General features: G+C 50.6%; 2 protein-coding genes across 2 annotated transcripts; one reads left to right on the top strand and one right to left on the bottom strand.

Annotated features, from left to right (window-relative positions):
- Positions 1-408: 408 nt before the first annotated feature.
- ccnb3 (cyclin B3) lies at positions 409-3689 on the bottom strand. Its single transcript, XM_037479990.2, has 12 exons — positions 3495-3689; positions 3200-3314; positions 2935-3018; positions 2642-2772; positions 2363-2552; positions 2178-2276; positions 1980-2072; positions 1747-1884; positions 1508-1663; positions 1277-1426; positions 1052-1182; positions 409-973 (listed from the first exon to the last, which is right to left on the bottom strand). The coding sequence occupies exons 2-12, from the start codon at positions 3272-3274 to the stop codon at positions 904-906; spliced, it is 1317 nt and encodes a 438-aa protein (XP_037335887.2). The 5' UTR covers positions 3275-3314; positions 3495-3689; the 3' UTR covers positions 409-903.
- Positions 3690-4866: 1177 nt separating this feature from the next.
- Positions 4867-7276, top strand: si:dkey-171c9.3 (uncharacterized). Its single transcript, XM_037480114.2, has 2 exons — positions 4867-5192; positions 5938-7276. The coding sequence occupies exon 2, from the start codon at positions 5944-5946 to the stop codon at positions 6715-6717; it is 774 nt and encodes a 257-aa protein (XP_037336011.2). The 5' UTR covers positions 4867-5192; positions 5938-5943; the 3' UTR covers positions 6718-7276.
- The last annotated feature ends 6923 nt before the right edge of the window (positions 7277-14199 follow it).

Below are 14199 nucleotides of genomic sequence, written 5' to 3'. Positions count from 1 at the left end.
CTCTCATGTTTACAGAGATGGAGTTTTTCTTTTTCATAGACTATATTGGAGTCGCCCCTAGTGGTCACGTCACAGAATGCAGCCACTCAATTTTTAAACGGTAAAACAAAACCACATAATGTGAGACTATAAGAAGACAATTAGAGCCAATTCCCAAATGAGCCAAAGCAAAGAGTTTCTACGTGTAGCTCCTCATGTTCAGAGATGAGGAACCTGATGGAGGCGTGACGTGGTGAACCATCTGAAGCAGGGCTCAGGAGGAGGAACGCAGCACGTCACTGACCTCTAGTGGCGGCGCGGCGCAACTACACCTGCAAACAGGCGCCGCTACAACACTAAAACATCAAGACAAACAGCAGAGTAAACAAATCCATCACGTGACCCGAATGACGAGCAGGCCTCTTATCAAACAAACGGGAAAAAACTTTATTTTAAGAGCATGCATGACAGCTATTTAAAAATAGCATCATCTGGTCGTCTTTTATACAAATAATGTGCATAGTGATATTAACATGATAAACACTGTACAACGTATGGAAATACACAACTTTAACAATGTATGAAAACCTATAAAAAAATGTTTTGTCTGGCGCATAATTCATCAGTAGAAAGTTTACTGAAAGCTCGTATTATCTTAAAACGTGGATTAATTACACAGATCTTTTCCTTTGTATTCTCTAATAAAAAGTTTAAAAAAGAAAATCAATGCCGAAAAAAAACCTGAGTCCTCAAAATGCAACACAATAAAAGCCATTAAAAACCACTAGAACAGAACCGGCATAACAACTCTTTTCCATCACAAACTGGAATTAAAGGTTTATTTCCGACGTTATAAAAGACAGGAGAGAACACACGTATAAATATTAACATATTGACAAACTTATATACAGACTGGTCGCCGCCTCACTGAGATAAAGCTTCGTCCAAAAGGTCGCCGCTGACCAACGGCAGCGAGGCCACCTCGAAGAACACCCTGCAGACACACAGAACCGCTCAGAGCCCAGCACCACGGACCCCCCCGGACCCCCCCCCCCCACAGACAAATACCTACTGGTGGGAGTACTTGCTCCTGATGGCCCTCAGCTTGTCGTCCGGAGGAGCCGAGAGCGTCCGGTGGAGCTTCCTGACCACGGGCGCCAGCTCGGCCGTCCGGTAGCCCGAGTGGAACTGCAGGATGGGACTCTGGGGGAAGAACCGCCAGCGGTTAGATTTAAGACACCCCCCCCCCCCCTTTAAAGAAAACCGTCAGCAACCGAGAGGGGGAGGGGGGGCCTACCCATCCTCCCAGGTCCTTGGTGACCAGCGCCAGCAGCAGGCAGGCGGAGGCCAGCAGCGAGCCGCGCTCCGTCACCAGCTCCATCTCCATGAGGCTCATCTCGCAGAAGAAGCGGGCCAGGGTCAGCGTGTCCATCCCCGCGCTCACACACTGCAGACACACACACACACACGCGGTCAGTAGAGCCAAGGCAGACCTCGAGGGGGGGTGTGAGAAGAGCTGGAGGAGCACCTTGGCATAGCGTCTGAGGAAGCGGTACGGGATGGGGATGCTGATGTCGAAGGAGAGCGACTGCAGGATGGTGGCCTCCATGGAGATGATCTCCTCCCTGCGGTACGCGTCGTCGCAGATGTACAGGAAGTCGTCCACGCACGGCGGGCTGCGCTCCTGGGGGGGGACCGCCAAAATAAAGTCAGGGGGAGAAAACAACAACAACAACACCTGCAGGCTAAGATGCATTCGTCCTCTACCTCAAACTTGGAGGCTATGAGCATCGTGGTGGAGCCCACCAGCTGCAGCAGCTCCCGGTTGACCGGCGTCCTGGCCAGGAAGTGGTCCGTCATCTTCACGGCCAGGTACAGGGTCTCGTGGTACAGCTCAAAGTTCTCCTGAACACACAAAGAGAGACGGGGGGGGGGGGGGGCGGTGTGAGGACAGGGGGGTCAGCTGACACCTCCCTCGCCGACGCAGGCGCCGCGCTCACCTGCACCTCCACCAGCCAGTCGATGAGGATGGCCCTCATCTCGGCGTTGAGGCTGGGCTGCGTGGCCATGTAGTCGCAGAGGACAAACTTCTCCTGCAGGCCACGAGAAGAAGATGAACAACAACACAACACACAGGAGGTGAAAACACGGGGGACGGAAAAGCGGGGGCCACAGGGCGGCGCTCGGGGCGCGCTCACCTCTCTGCGTTTGAGGTAGTCAAAGATGTCCTTGGCGTACTCGGGACACATGTAACAGTCCTCAGAGCTCTCAGAGTCGATGTCAAACTCGGCCGGGACCTACGAGGACGGAGAGGAGAGCAGCTGAAGAAAAAGAAGGAAAGAAAGGGGGGGGGGGGGGATGTCCCTCTTTGAATCTGCCTTACGTGTTGTTTCTGGAGGTGAGCCGGCACTTTGGCAGCAGGGGGGGCTTCAACCACCAGCTCTTCTACTGGGGCTGCAGCCTCCTGCTGCTCCTCCTCCTCCTCCTCCACCACCACCTCATCGTTCTCCTCGCCGTCCTCCTCGGCCGTCTCCCTCCCAGCGGTCGAATCCTCAGAGCTCTCAGAGGAACACCTGCAGAGAGCGAGGGGGGGACACCGGGGTCACGTGGAGCAGAACCTCCACCTGACGGAGGCCCGGAGGCGGAGCAGCGGCTGCCTTACTTCTTCAGGTTGGCCTGGTTCTTGGTCGCCACCGAGGAGGAGCTCGCCTTCCTCACCGGCTGCTGCTGCTTCTTCTTCATGGTCTCCTTCTTCTTCTTCCTCCCAGGGAGGCTGATCTGGACCTTATGAGCCTGTGGGGGACACAGTGAGATTTACCTCATGGGTCAGAACCAGGAGTCTTTAACTAATAGAATATAGAAATAAAAACCCCCAAAAGGAGGTGAAATGTCCAAGTTAAATCCATCAAAGAGACAGAAACGGTCCCACAGGCTTTAATAAATAAAGGAGCTTACGTTGGTGATGTCGATGAAGGCAGTCCTCTTCTTGGGGGCTCCGTGGGGGGGGGACGAGGACCGCTTCACCTGCGCGCCTTCCTCCTGCAACACACACGAGCGGCAGGATGAAAACACACGGCGGGGGGGGGGGGGGGGGGTGCACGCCTCTCCTCTTCTAGGGGGGGGGGGGGTGCACGCCTCTCCTCTTGTAGGGGGGATGCTGCAGCCTCCCCAACCCCCCCCGAAGGGGACATTTTGAGTGCATTTGATGGCGCTTCTTCACCTGGTTCTCACTGGGTCTGGGCCCCTTGGGCACCCCCGCAGTGACGGCGGGCTTCTTGCCCCTCGGTACCGGCATGTCTGGCTCCTCAGGTCTCCCACACAGAAACCTCCTCGATCTGCTCAATATGGAACCATTTAAAAAAAAAGGCGGGTCGGTGTTAAAACGCTGCAGCGGAGTTAAAGGGTTTAAATAAACGTCAGTAAATAAGACAACCGACACACCGAGTGACGTCAGCTCCACGCAGCGTAAACACGACCTGCTCCAAGCGGGACGCTGAAGGGGAGCTTTTTCTTACCGTGTTTTTAGATTCCTGTTCGTTCCGGAAGGACAAAACCCGTTAAAGTGCGTTAAATGGCTGGCGGTGTTTGCGGCGCAGACGACAGCTCAAACAAAAAGTGCCTCCGCTGCGGATCCGAATCTGCGGCGCCGCGTTCCCATTGGCTGGAATTTGAGCCGCGCGGACCAATCAGGGAGTCGCTAGGAATGCCGTTGCCCGGAAAGGAGCGCTGGTTTCATCATTCACGGTTTTGCGCGGCTACCAAAGTAATTTTTCAAAAAATAGCAGATTACATGCAAAACCAGTAAAGGTTATGTTTGTGTTTTGTTTTTGTGTTTGATTAAGGAAACTAAGGGGTATCTTATTTAAAATGTAAGCCGAGTTTCCCAATCAATCCCGCCCATCTACATTGTCCTTTGTAATAAATCTAACGAACCTCAGAGAGCGAGCGAAGGCAGTTTAAACTAGTTTTTTTTAATTGATGTTTTTTAAGGAGACACGCATGACATATATATTAAATACATTCATACATGTGTATTCATGGGTGTTTTAATGTTTAGCTTCGGTTAACTTGATAATATGAATGTGATCATTTAAGACACACAAACCATTTCCATGAAGGTAAAGAGTTAAACGCCTGAAGTCATTAAAAGTATGACTACTAGGTTGAAGGTTTTATATGTTTTTGAAAAGAAAATATGCAGTTTTACAGCTTAATTTACGTGCTATTGATCCACCATGACATCTGCAAATTCCATCTCTTTATGAAAACCATTGGGGCTCAAAAAGAGCCAGGAAATTAATGTGGAGGGAAGAAAATTTGTCAAATGGAGATTAAAAAAAGATGGTCCTTAATTATTTTTTTATTTATTTTTAAATGGAACTGAACTGACCCTTTAAAACTATTTAAATCACTGTGTTGGAGAACATGCTTGTTGACACAGAGATAATTATTTCCTGCGAGGGCCTACTGGGGCTGAATAACAAAGAGTCACTGCGGCAACAGCTTGGATGTAACGAGGTCGTTACATCACATTTGTGAGGATGGAGGCTGTTGGCGGCTCACATCCCTCCAGCTGCTTGCATTTTAGGAGATTCATCCCTAATTCTTGTTTGAATAGCGGGTCTAGAGCCCACGAAAGGGCAACTCAGCCTTGTTAGGCGGGCAGATCAATCCCTTGAGATAAAAAAAAGCGACTAATACCATTTAGTGCTCTGTCATAGATGAACGCACCCTTCAAAATGCACGTCGCAAATAAACATCCTCTGGTTATTGGTTCACGCTGTGCACAAAGTCTGCAGAGAGACGTCCTGCTCTCTATTTAATCCCCTCTCTCCTTCTCGTCCAAGACCAAAAATGCCTCCACATGAGAACAATTTGCGTCGGGATCGCTCGCCCTTCAACCAGAGCGCCCAGGGATGGCTTCATAATTCTCTGGGTTTAGCTGAAATCTTTGCACACTAAATCGAGGGCGTCGTGGACAAAGCGCATTGCCTTCACGCGGCGGCGTTGCACGTCAGACTCGATAGAAACCACCGCGGTGCCGTACCTTCCCGTGAAGTGCGCTGCTTAACGTCGTCAGACCAAATAACAGTGACACGCGAACAACATCTCCTCGCCCCCACCAGCACGCACACCACAGGAAGTGGGCCGACTCGCACGTCAAGCCTGTTTCCGCGTGAAAAAACTCACTCGCCCCAAACGGTGAATAACTGGTAAGTTTCTCTCACTATGGCTTGTCTTTCCTGTGTCTTATTCTCATACTTCGTGGTTGATTTACGCAACTTTTTTGGCCCTTGAAACGCCATTCTGCCTCCGCCTGGGTTCAGTGAATCGCGGATTAGTTCGTAATCCTTCGTGTTCCGTGGAGAGAAACTCCTTTCCTAAGTCCTGGGACCCTGTTTTTTCGTATCTACGTTTGTTTCCGCCCGAAATACTGAAAACAAAAGACAAGACTAGTCATTTACATGACAAAGTTTATTCTGAAACCGTTTTGGATTTCATTAGAAACACGGAAAGGAGGTTGCAGGCCGGTTGCAGGCGGGTTCGAGAGCGCGTCAGGTGGCCGCTTCCTGCTCGTTGGGTTCTGGCGGGCGGACGGGTCGTATGGGGACAGGCTGTGGAGGGCCTCCATCTCACTCTCCATCTGGGGCCTTCAACAGGGGGACTTTGTGCTCCGTCCTCCTCCCCCTATTTACATCCGCCCTGTTTACTCACTGCTCAATGAGCCGTTCCTGACACATACCTTTCTGACATTCCTTACTCGCTAATCTGAAACAGGCAGAAAATGACAAAATATTTGAGACTCAAGCCATATATTTGATCTCGTTGTTCAAGTCGTTCGGATGAAAACGCTGCCGTCTGATCCTTTAAGTCTCCTTGCGATATTGTGAGGCAGCCTTCTCACGCTTCATGGCTCCGTTTCCCGCCTGCTGAGAATGTGGCTTTGATTCCTCACAGGATCCAATGGCGGCAGTGAGTTCTGATCAAAAGGTGGAAGAGCCATCTCCTGAAGGCCTCGAGAGAAGCCACCTAAACACTCAGCTTCTGGAGGAGTTTGCCCAAACTTTGTCCGGGAGCATAATGGAGTCCTTAAGAAGCCAAACGGGGACGCTGGACCCTGAGGTGGACCAGAGGGCGTCCACATTTGACCAGAGGCAGGAGACGTTGGCCGAGGCGATGGCCTCCGCAGTGATCCAGGCCGCTCTGCGGGAGGTCTTCAGCACTCAAAGCGCAGCGGATCATATGGAGGCTTCCCAGAGCTGGAAGAGATGCGACTCTCCGTCCCAGGCGTGGCCCCCCGTCCCGGGATCCCTCGACTACCCCGACGCCCCTCCCACCACGCCTCTCCTCCCGGAGCTGGAGAGGAGCAGGTACAGCTTCGCCAGGAAGCTCAAAGGAGGCCTGGCGAGGGTTTACCTGCCTTCACCTCCGCCGCCGACCCCGAAGGACGAAGAGGACGCCGGGACCGCCGGAGACCCCCGGGTGGAGCTGATGGAGCATCTGATGCGCTCGCTCTCCACGGACGATTTGACAGGGGACCACCCCGAAGCGGGGTCTCCCCGCGGAGCCAAGGTGGAGGCTTTGGCGGACGCCGTCTCATGCGACATCATCGGTTCGGTCTTGAGGGGCAAAAGCAGAGAGACGAGAGGCGTCGATGACGATCTCCATGTGCTGGCCCGACAACTGGCCCAAACCATCATCACCTCCTCCCTCCATGAAGCCAAAACGCTGCTCTAGCATCGGTGACTCGTGGGATCATATTTGTGAGGCCTGGCAAGAAAAATAATAATATCCACCAACACGTGACCTCCGGTTGGAGTCTGCTGCAATCATGTTTTCTTTTTGGATTCAACTTCTCAATAAAGTTTGGTTAAAGCTCCTCCAGATGAAGACGTTTAATTGGGGAATAACAATTTTTATTTGCAAGGAGTGGCCCGGGATCCAACAAAAAACAGAACATTCTTCGTACTAAAAAGTTTATTGTGGAAGCAGGTTTTAGAAACTGGGTTCGTGGTTTCATTCACAGATGACTGCTAATTCAACTGCAGTGGCTGTGAATATCCTGTAGATGGTATTACAGATGCAGCATCATGAGCATGACGTTAATTACCTTTGGGTGAAAAAGAAAAAAAATGCTATTTCGCAATAAAATGTTTATGCCAGGGTGTCGCCGCTTGTTTATGAATCTTCCTCAACTTGTGTTGTTTTACTGGATTTTGCTTTTTTAATTGATCCCATGTATTGTCAACACCAAAAATAAAGATGCCAATTATTTCTTACCCCTGTCAAGTTTTTTTCAAGTTTGATGAACACATCTCTAGCAAAGGATGAAAAAGGCATGAGAGATATTTGAGTTTGTTGGAATTGCCTCAGTCTTGTGCCATGCTGCGAGGTTACTCGGATATTTCCCCATGTAATCTTCCTTGAAATCTTTATGGATTCAGTGATTCATTCGTCTGCTGGACGGAGCTGAAAAGAAACATTTGGGATGAAGCCTGGCTCGAAAGAAATGTATTTTTCATACTCACTCACTTTTGGAGTTCAGATTCGAGGCCGCGGCGCTTCACCACAGCGGCGATCTGATCCTGCAGAAGAAGGAAAAACGAAAACAAACAAACTTGTTTTCCTTTCTGCTTTCTGCTGCTCTTAAATCCAGCAGACACAACAGCAGGACCTGCCAAATTCAAAGAAAGAAAGAGAGCGAAGCATGATTAGAGTCGTATTGTTCCTCATGCTAATCCTATTAATTGGTTATTGGACAGATTCACTCAAAGACCCTTCAGATGGAAGGGATTCGCTTTACAGCCTTGATGCACGTGTGAAAACGCAAAAGCACATTTCAGACGGGACGAGTGGGAGTGAAAACAAAGTCAGCTAACCGCTGACCAGCGTGGCTCCATCCGAGCATTGAGACGCAGACCGCCTGTGGAAGTCCTGTCAGCCGCGGATAAATCTTGGTGCTAATTAGCACGCTGATGCTAAGTGGGCCTTCAGGCCGGGATCAGCGCCGGGTCTAAACCGGGGAGGAGGTCCAAGTAAATCAAAGCTATTGTGATGCTCCGAACATGCGTGTGCATCGGTCGGATGGATGAGTGTGAAGACACACAGGTCATCGCTTTAGCGCGTGGATGTTAGCGTTAGCAACAGAGCCGCTACCGTGGCTACATTAGCCAACATTTAGGCCCGGTCAGAGAACTTTACAAATGTCTAAATCTGAAGTTTTCTCTTTGCCACAAAACTTAACCGTTAATTTGAGCCACACATGTGCAGGAAGAGACACACACACACACACACACACACACATGTTGACCGGTCTGCAGTTTGTGTGTGTGTGTGTGTGTGAGTGAGAGACCCTTGGCTGCATAACATGTCATGGAATGCTTGGTCTGAACTTTTAGCTCCCACCGCTGATCGCCATTATGTTTTCTCTCTGCGGGACGCTACCCAACTATACACACACACACACACACACACACACACACACACACACACACACACACGCACACGCACACGCACGCACACACACACACACACACGCACGCACACACACACACACACACACGGATGGGCTGCAGGGCTGGGTGGACAGCTGAGGAGTCAGAGGACAAACACACACATCTGGAGAAATGCTTGCTGTGTTGTCAGGTGTTTGGCTGCCAGAAAGAGTAAGACTGAGGGAGGAGGCGTGATGACACACAGAGCATGAATAGGGCCCTGGAGGGGGGGGGGGGTCCTATAGACTATAATGGGACCTAAATGACAGCGGTACTTCATGTCTTTGCTCTAGTGGCGGTAAGCCCACATAAATTAATATAAGCCAAGCTGGGCTGGTGGAACATCAACATAATAAGTGTCGACTGGAGACGACTCGAAGCGCAGCTTCGGTATTTTTAAACCTTGAAAGACTATTCTCCCCTGTTTTGGAGGGTCTGATGGGGACAACATTGTTGCTGAAGGAGGCAGTAGCCAATAAACCGTCTGTCATGTGATTCTGTTGCAAACGTTGTAATGACCTTTGATGTGTTGAAATATCACCCAGACAAAGAAGTTCCAGACTTGCAGCAGAATCGGCCCTCCAGGAATGAACTTCAACCCCCAAACTATGTCAGTTCAACAGTACACGAAAAATATTTTGATGCTGGATTCAAACATCTGTTTCCCTACATTTATTTCAGTCCAAATCGTATTCAGTCTCACCTACAGAGCTCTGCGTCCCCATTCCTGGCCACCACGACCTGTAATCAGATGGAACAGATGGCGTCACCATCTGCTGTCGGCCCTGAGGTCGATTTCAAATGACTCGGGACTATTTTCTGCGCACCAGCTGGGGTTCTGAGAAAGCTCTTGGGGTCAAAAGCGTATTCTGAAAAGCTTGGCGTTGAACCAGACGTGCTTTTCTGAAAAGTCTCACCCGGGACTTGGTTTGAACCCCCAACTGTCCTCCTTTCTTGCTGAAGTCTGAGCAGTGGAGCAAAGTCCGGCGGCCCTTTGATGGTCTGATGTGGCCTGACTTAGCGAACCGAGCTCATCTGCCTCCCATCCCTGATAAACATCCCTGAGTGCACACGCACGCCGCTGTCCAGCTGTGTGCTGGCGAAGGCATTGGGCGCCACAAGATTTATCAAGTAATCGCTGCGTGTCTTTGAAGGACTTGAACCAAAGTGGGACTACTTACCTTTGGCTTAACATGCTAGTTTTGGCCGCTGCTGGAAGATTGCTATCCATCAACTGAGGTATTGCTCATTAACTGACATCACATGCGAGTGTGAGGTCTCTCTGACCCCCGGTTAACATGAAAACACAACGTTGTGCGTGCCACTGTGAACCGAATACGGTCTGTTTGACTCTAAATGGACCATCATTCACTAAATTAACATCACGCTGTATTGAAGAAGACTTGAAACTAGAGACTGAGACCATAAACTCATGTTTACAATGTTTACTGAGGGAATAAATCAGGAGAGAAGTAGAGTCATTTCCTCATAGACGTCTATGGGAGCAGAGGAGTCGCCCCCTGCTGGTCGCTACACAGAAGTAGAGTCATTTCCTCATAGACGTCTATGGGAGCAGAGGAGTCGCCCCCTGCTGGTCGCTACACAGAAGTAGAGTCATTTCCTCATAGACGTCTATGGGAGCAGAGGAGTCGCCCCCTGCTGGTCACTACACAGAAGTAGAGTCATTTCCTCATAGACGTCTATGGGAGCAGAGTAGTCGCCCCCTGCTGGTCACTACACAGAAGTAGAGTCATTTCCTCATAGACGTCTATGGGAGCAGAGGAGTCGCCCCCTGCTGGTCACTACACAGAAGTAGAGTCATTTCCTCATAGACGTCTATGGGAGCAGAGGAGTCGCCCCCTGCTGGTCACTACACAGAAGTAGAGTCATTTCCTCATTGACGTCTATGGGAGCAGAGGAGTCGCCCCCTGCTGGTCACTTCACAGAATGCACAGGCGGCTGCCCGGACGCTATGAGGTCCGTCTGTGGGACCTTCTGCACGTCCTCTCCTACTCTGAGCTGAAATGTACAGACAGTGTGTCCGAAAATGTGACTGTTGGGCGGTGATTTAAAACAGGAAGGCCATAAAACCTGGATGCACTCATGTCTTCATGAGGTCTTATCTGGTCCAGCAGTGAGGTCATGAAATAGAGATCTCTTATTATTATATAGCAATAATAATTGTATGGTAATGTTTTAAATATTGACATTGAAGCTATTCTTTACTTTAGGTTGGGTGATGTTTTGGTGACGTCGTTTTTTTCCTAGCGGCTCATGGAATTTAGTTTAATTGCATTTTGTTCTTTTGTTGATTATTATTTGACCAAATAATTTATATAAAATGTAAAAAAAACTGTGAAAATTCATATTATTACATTCATGAAGAAATAAAGAGTGTTCTTTCCCAGAAGTGTAACCTCTTTATTCCTTTATGGGTCCTCTGCTCCTCCTGGAACTCACCTCAGGCAGAGGATGAAGGCAAAGGGGACAACGGTTGTCATGGTGACAGGATGACAAGTTCACCCTCTACAGGGTCCCGGCCATCCTGCCATCAACCAGGGGTTTCTACTGTCAAATAACACACACTCAAACGAGATATCTTTAATTAATAAAGAGGAAATATGAATATTTAGGTCCAGTTGTTGTATATATATTGAATATTTGTATTTGTTTCCTATATATTTACACAACTTGCGTCACTTTAAATGATTTATTTACATGCTATGTTCTGCTGAGGCAACATGTGGCATGAGCTCCTCGTGAAAGCCCTGTTGAAACTGAAAGTGGGAGGGAGGGGGGAGGGGGGGGGAGCTCCAGGGTGATGAAGAGGTTAAGCCAGCCCCCTCCGTGTTGCTCTCTCCCGGTTGCAGCCCATCAGTCCACAGCTGCCTCCTCCAGCAGCCGAGCACAGAGCCCGACTTCTAAAGTTCCATAAAAGTTCTTCCCCCCCCCGCGCTGCACCCCTTACACCCCTCATCCCCCCCCCCCCTCCTCGCGCCACACGAGAAGCGGCGGGCCGCGTGGACTCCTGACTGCGCCCTTTCCTCGGTTCTCCTCGCTTCTCGTGGTCCGCTCATGCGTCCGGGAATGCCATGGCCACTCCGAGCGCACAGCAGCAGCAGCAGCAGCAGCAGCAGCAGCAGGACTACTTCCGATCGGTGAGCAGCGAGTCCACCACCTACATGATGGTCCCGGCCGGCGGGCCGAGCGGGACGAGGCGCCGGGACGCGCCGTCCAAGATGTGGGTGGCGATGGTGGTGATCGTGGTGGTGGTGCTGCAGATCGCCTCCACCACGGGGCTCTTCCTCTACCTGAACATGTCCATATCGCAGGTAGGAGCCGCTCCTTTTGCGCACTGATTTAGCGCGGGGGGGGAGGAAGGGGGGGGGGCATCGTGGATTATTTACTATCTGCAGAAGTAGTTTCGGGTTGAAATTCCTTAATGGAGGACTCGGAAAAAAACCGCTCGGGCCGTCTGCTGTGAAACAATGCAAAGAGGAATGTTAAAGGAGGAGTGAGCAGCGTGTCATCAGGCTGAAGAGGTTTAAACCCCACATCGGAGCCATTTGTTAGAGGGGCCGGTGGCAGATGTTGTGCAGAGGTGACCAGGTCAGGGACAGAGGTGTGATCGCCCCCCCCCCTGGGTTTTATTTCACTCATTTCTATCCTCAGATTCACAGAGGACCGATGAGCCTTTGCTCAGCTGTGAGAAAGTTATGTTTGAGTGACGTTTTTCTACAAGCGATCCGAGCTGGGAATCAATGGCGGATCAATGTCCACTGAGTCCCAGTGTGGGCAAAGGGAATGAGGGAGAGGCGCTATTGTGATTTAATGGCACACACACACCAACGTCTCTTCAGATGAAGGGTCCATGTTGCCTCCTCCTCCTCAAAGGTAGAGCATCTCTGTGCAGCATGTGCTGTGAAAGGTGTTGTCTCCACGTCCAGAGCTCTCTTCACAGCTGCTTTTAGGGGCTCATCATGGAACGTTGTGTTTTAGATGCGTGGATAAAAGCAAATGAGCAACAAATGGAAACAGTGTTTTTAGTCCTCATTAATAAATGCTTTTGTGTTCAAAAATGCATTATAACAGCATCACTACAGCGGAACGGCTTCCTTGGTTAAAACTGCATTTTCTGCCCTTTGAAGTTGAAGATCACCTGAAGGCATGCGAGCCCCAACACGACAGGTTTTAAATTGTGCGTTTGAGCGACCGTCTGCGAGTCCTTTGTAGCGTCTCTTTCTCCTTCTCTTCCTCCCGCGAGGGGAACCTGATATAAAATGTACTTCAGTTCGCCTGTGCCTTATTTCTAATGCACTTGTATAGCAATGCACCTCACATGCTGTGCATTGAGCTGTTATCCAAAGGGCCTTCCAAGGAGCGCCGTTGCATTGGACCATGGGAGAAGTTTTAGGGGGACAAGAGGCCGAGTTGCAGCTCGACCCGTGTGTCGGGGTTCTGCTGCACGCCGAAAAGCGGCAGGAAAACGGCGAGAGGAGAAGTTCAGAGACGACGCGGAGACGGGAAAGCTCGAAGCCGCGCCGACGAGGGGAGTTTTTGGGAATCCCCGGCTCGCCAGCAGAAGGCCGTCTATTTTTAACCCTGGAAACAGGCTCCGCTTCTTTGTGCGCGCTGGTGGATTCCAGCGGCCTCGATGCCACGAAGCCACGCGTGGAACAATGAGGAACAAACATGTGGCCCCCATAGAGAAGCTCTGGCTGGCTGTTTTCTGTGTGTGAGTGTGTGAGTGTGTGTGTGTGTGTGTGTGCGTGCTGGTCATCAGGCCCCGTGGGTCACGTGTGACCCGTCGGCCGGTTCGACAGCGGACTCTTTGCAGGAGTAACAGAGCTTTTCTCCGGCTTTGCGTTGCCCCGGGCGACAGCTGTGGTCCAGGCCGGCCTCCTGCTAGCTGGAGCATCAACAAACGCCGCGGCGGGAAGCACAAAGAAGCCCGTTCAGACGATGCCGTCCAGGCTCTCGAGCCGGGAAGCCGAACGGGAGTCCGGCCGGACGTTGTTTCCTGGTCGGCGGCCATTGTTGTCAGCTGTGGCGGCCCGTTTTTGGGGGGTGTAGCATCGGAGTGCGGTGGAGGCTCCGCTTAGCTAACTAGCTAACTAGCTAACTAACGTTAATGCCACGAGCACGACATTCACTCTGACTGGTCTCCACATATCATACAAAACTACAACCTCTCCTTTGGGCTGCACAACAGTGTAGATCTGTGTGTGTGTGTTTGTGTGTGCGTGTGTGTCTGTGTGTGTGTAGAGTGTGCAACGTGCAGTGGACGCACATTGTTGCCTCTTGTGGTCGTCGCGCTGATTTGTGTGAAATTTGTGGGTTTTCTGTGTGTGTGTGTGATTTTCATTCCATTCCTTTCACTTCACTGGTCCACTTTATTATTGTTTGGGTTCACAGATAGGCTGACTCACCCCTTCATGCAACAATACACCCGGTGTGTGTGTGTGTCTGTGTGCGTGCGTGTGTGGTCTGACTCACACCGTTGGAGCTTACTGTGGCCGTTTCCTAGGGTGTGTGGTCCGTTTAGCTCGGCTAAAAAGTCTATTTTCTGTCATTCGCTTGTGTGTTTGTGTGATTTAAAGTGTGTGTGTGGGGATGTTGTGTTGGTGATAACGCTGAGACCTCCGGGTCTGGATCCGTCAGGTGGGGAATGAACCCTCAGAGGTGATTCTAGGTGAGGTTCTACACGCGATAAGGTGAAGCCAAA

This window comes from Pungitius pungitius, chromosome 1 (assembly GCF_949316345.1).
Source record: "Pungitius pungitius chromosome 1, fPunPun2.1, whole genome shotgun sequence".
Classification (NCBI taxonomy): domain Eukaryota; kingdom Metazoa; phylum Chordata; class Actinopteri; order Perciformes; family Gasterosteidae; genus Pungitius; species Pungitius pungitius.
Note: the sequence above shows the minus strand (reverse complement) of the source record. Positions and strands in the feature narration are given on the sequence as shown.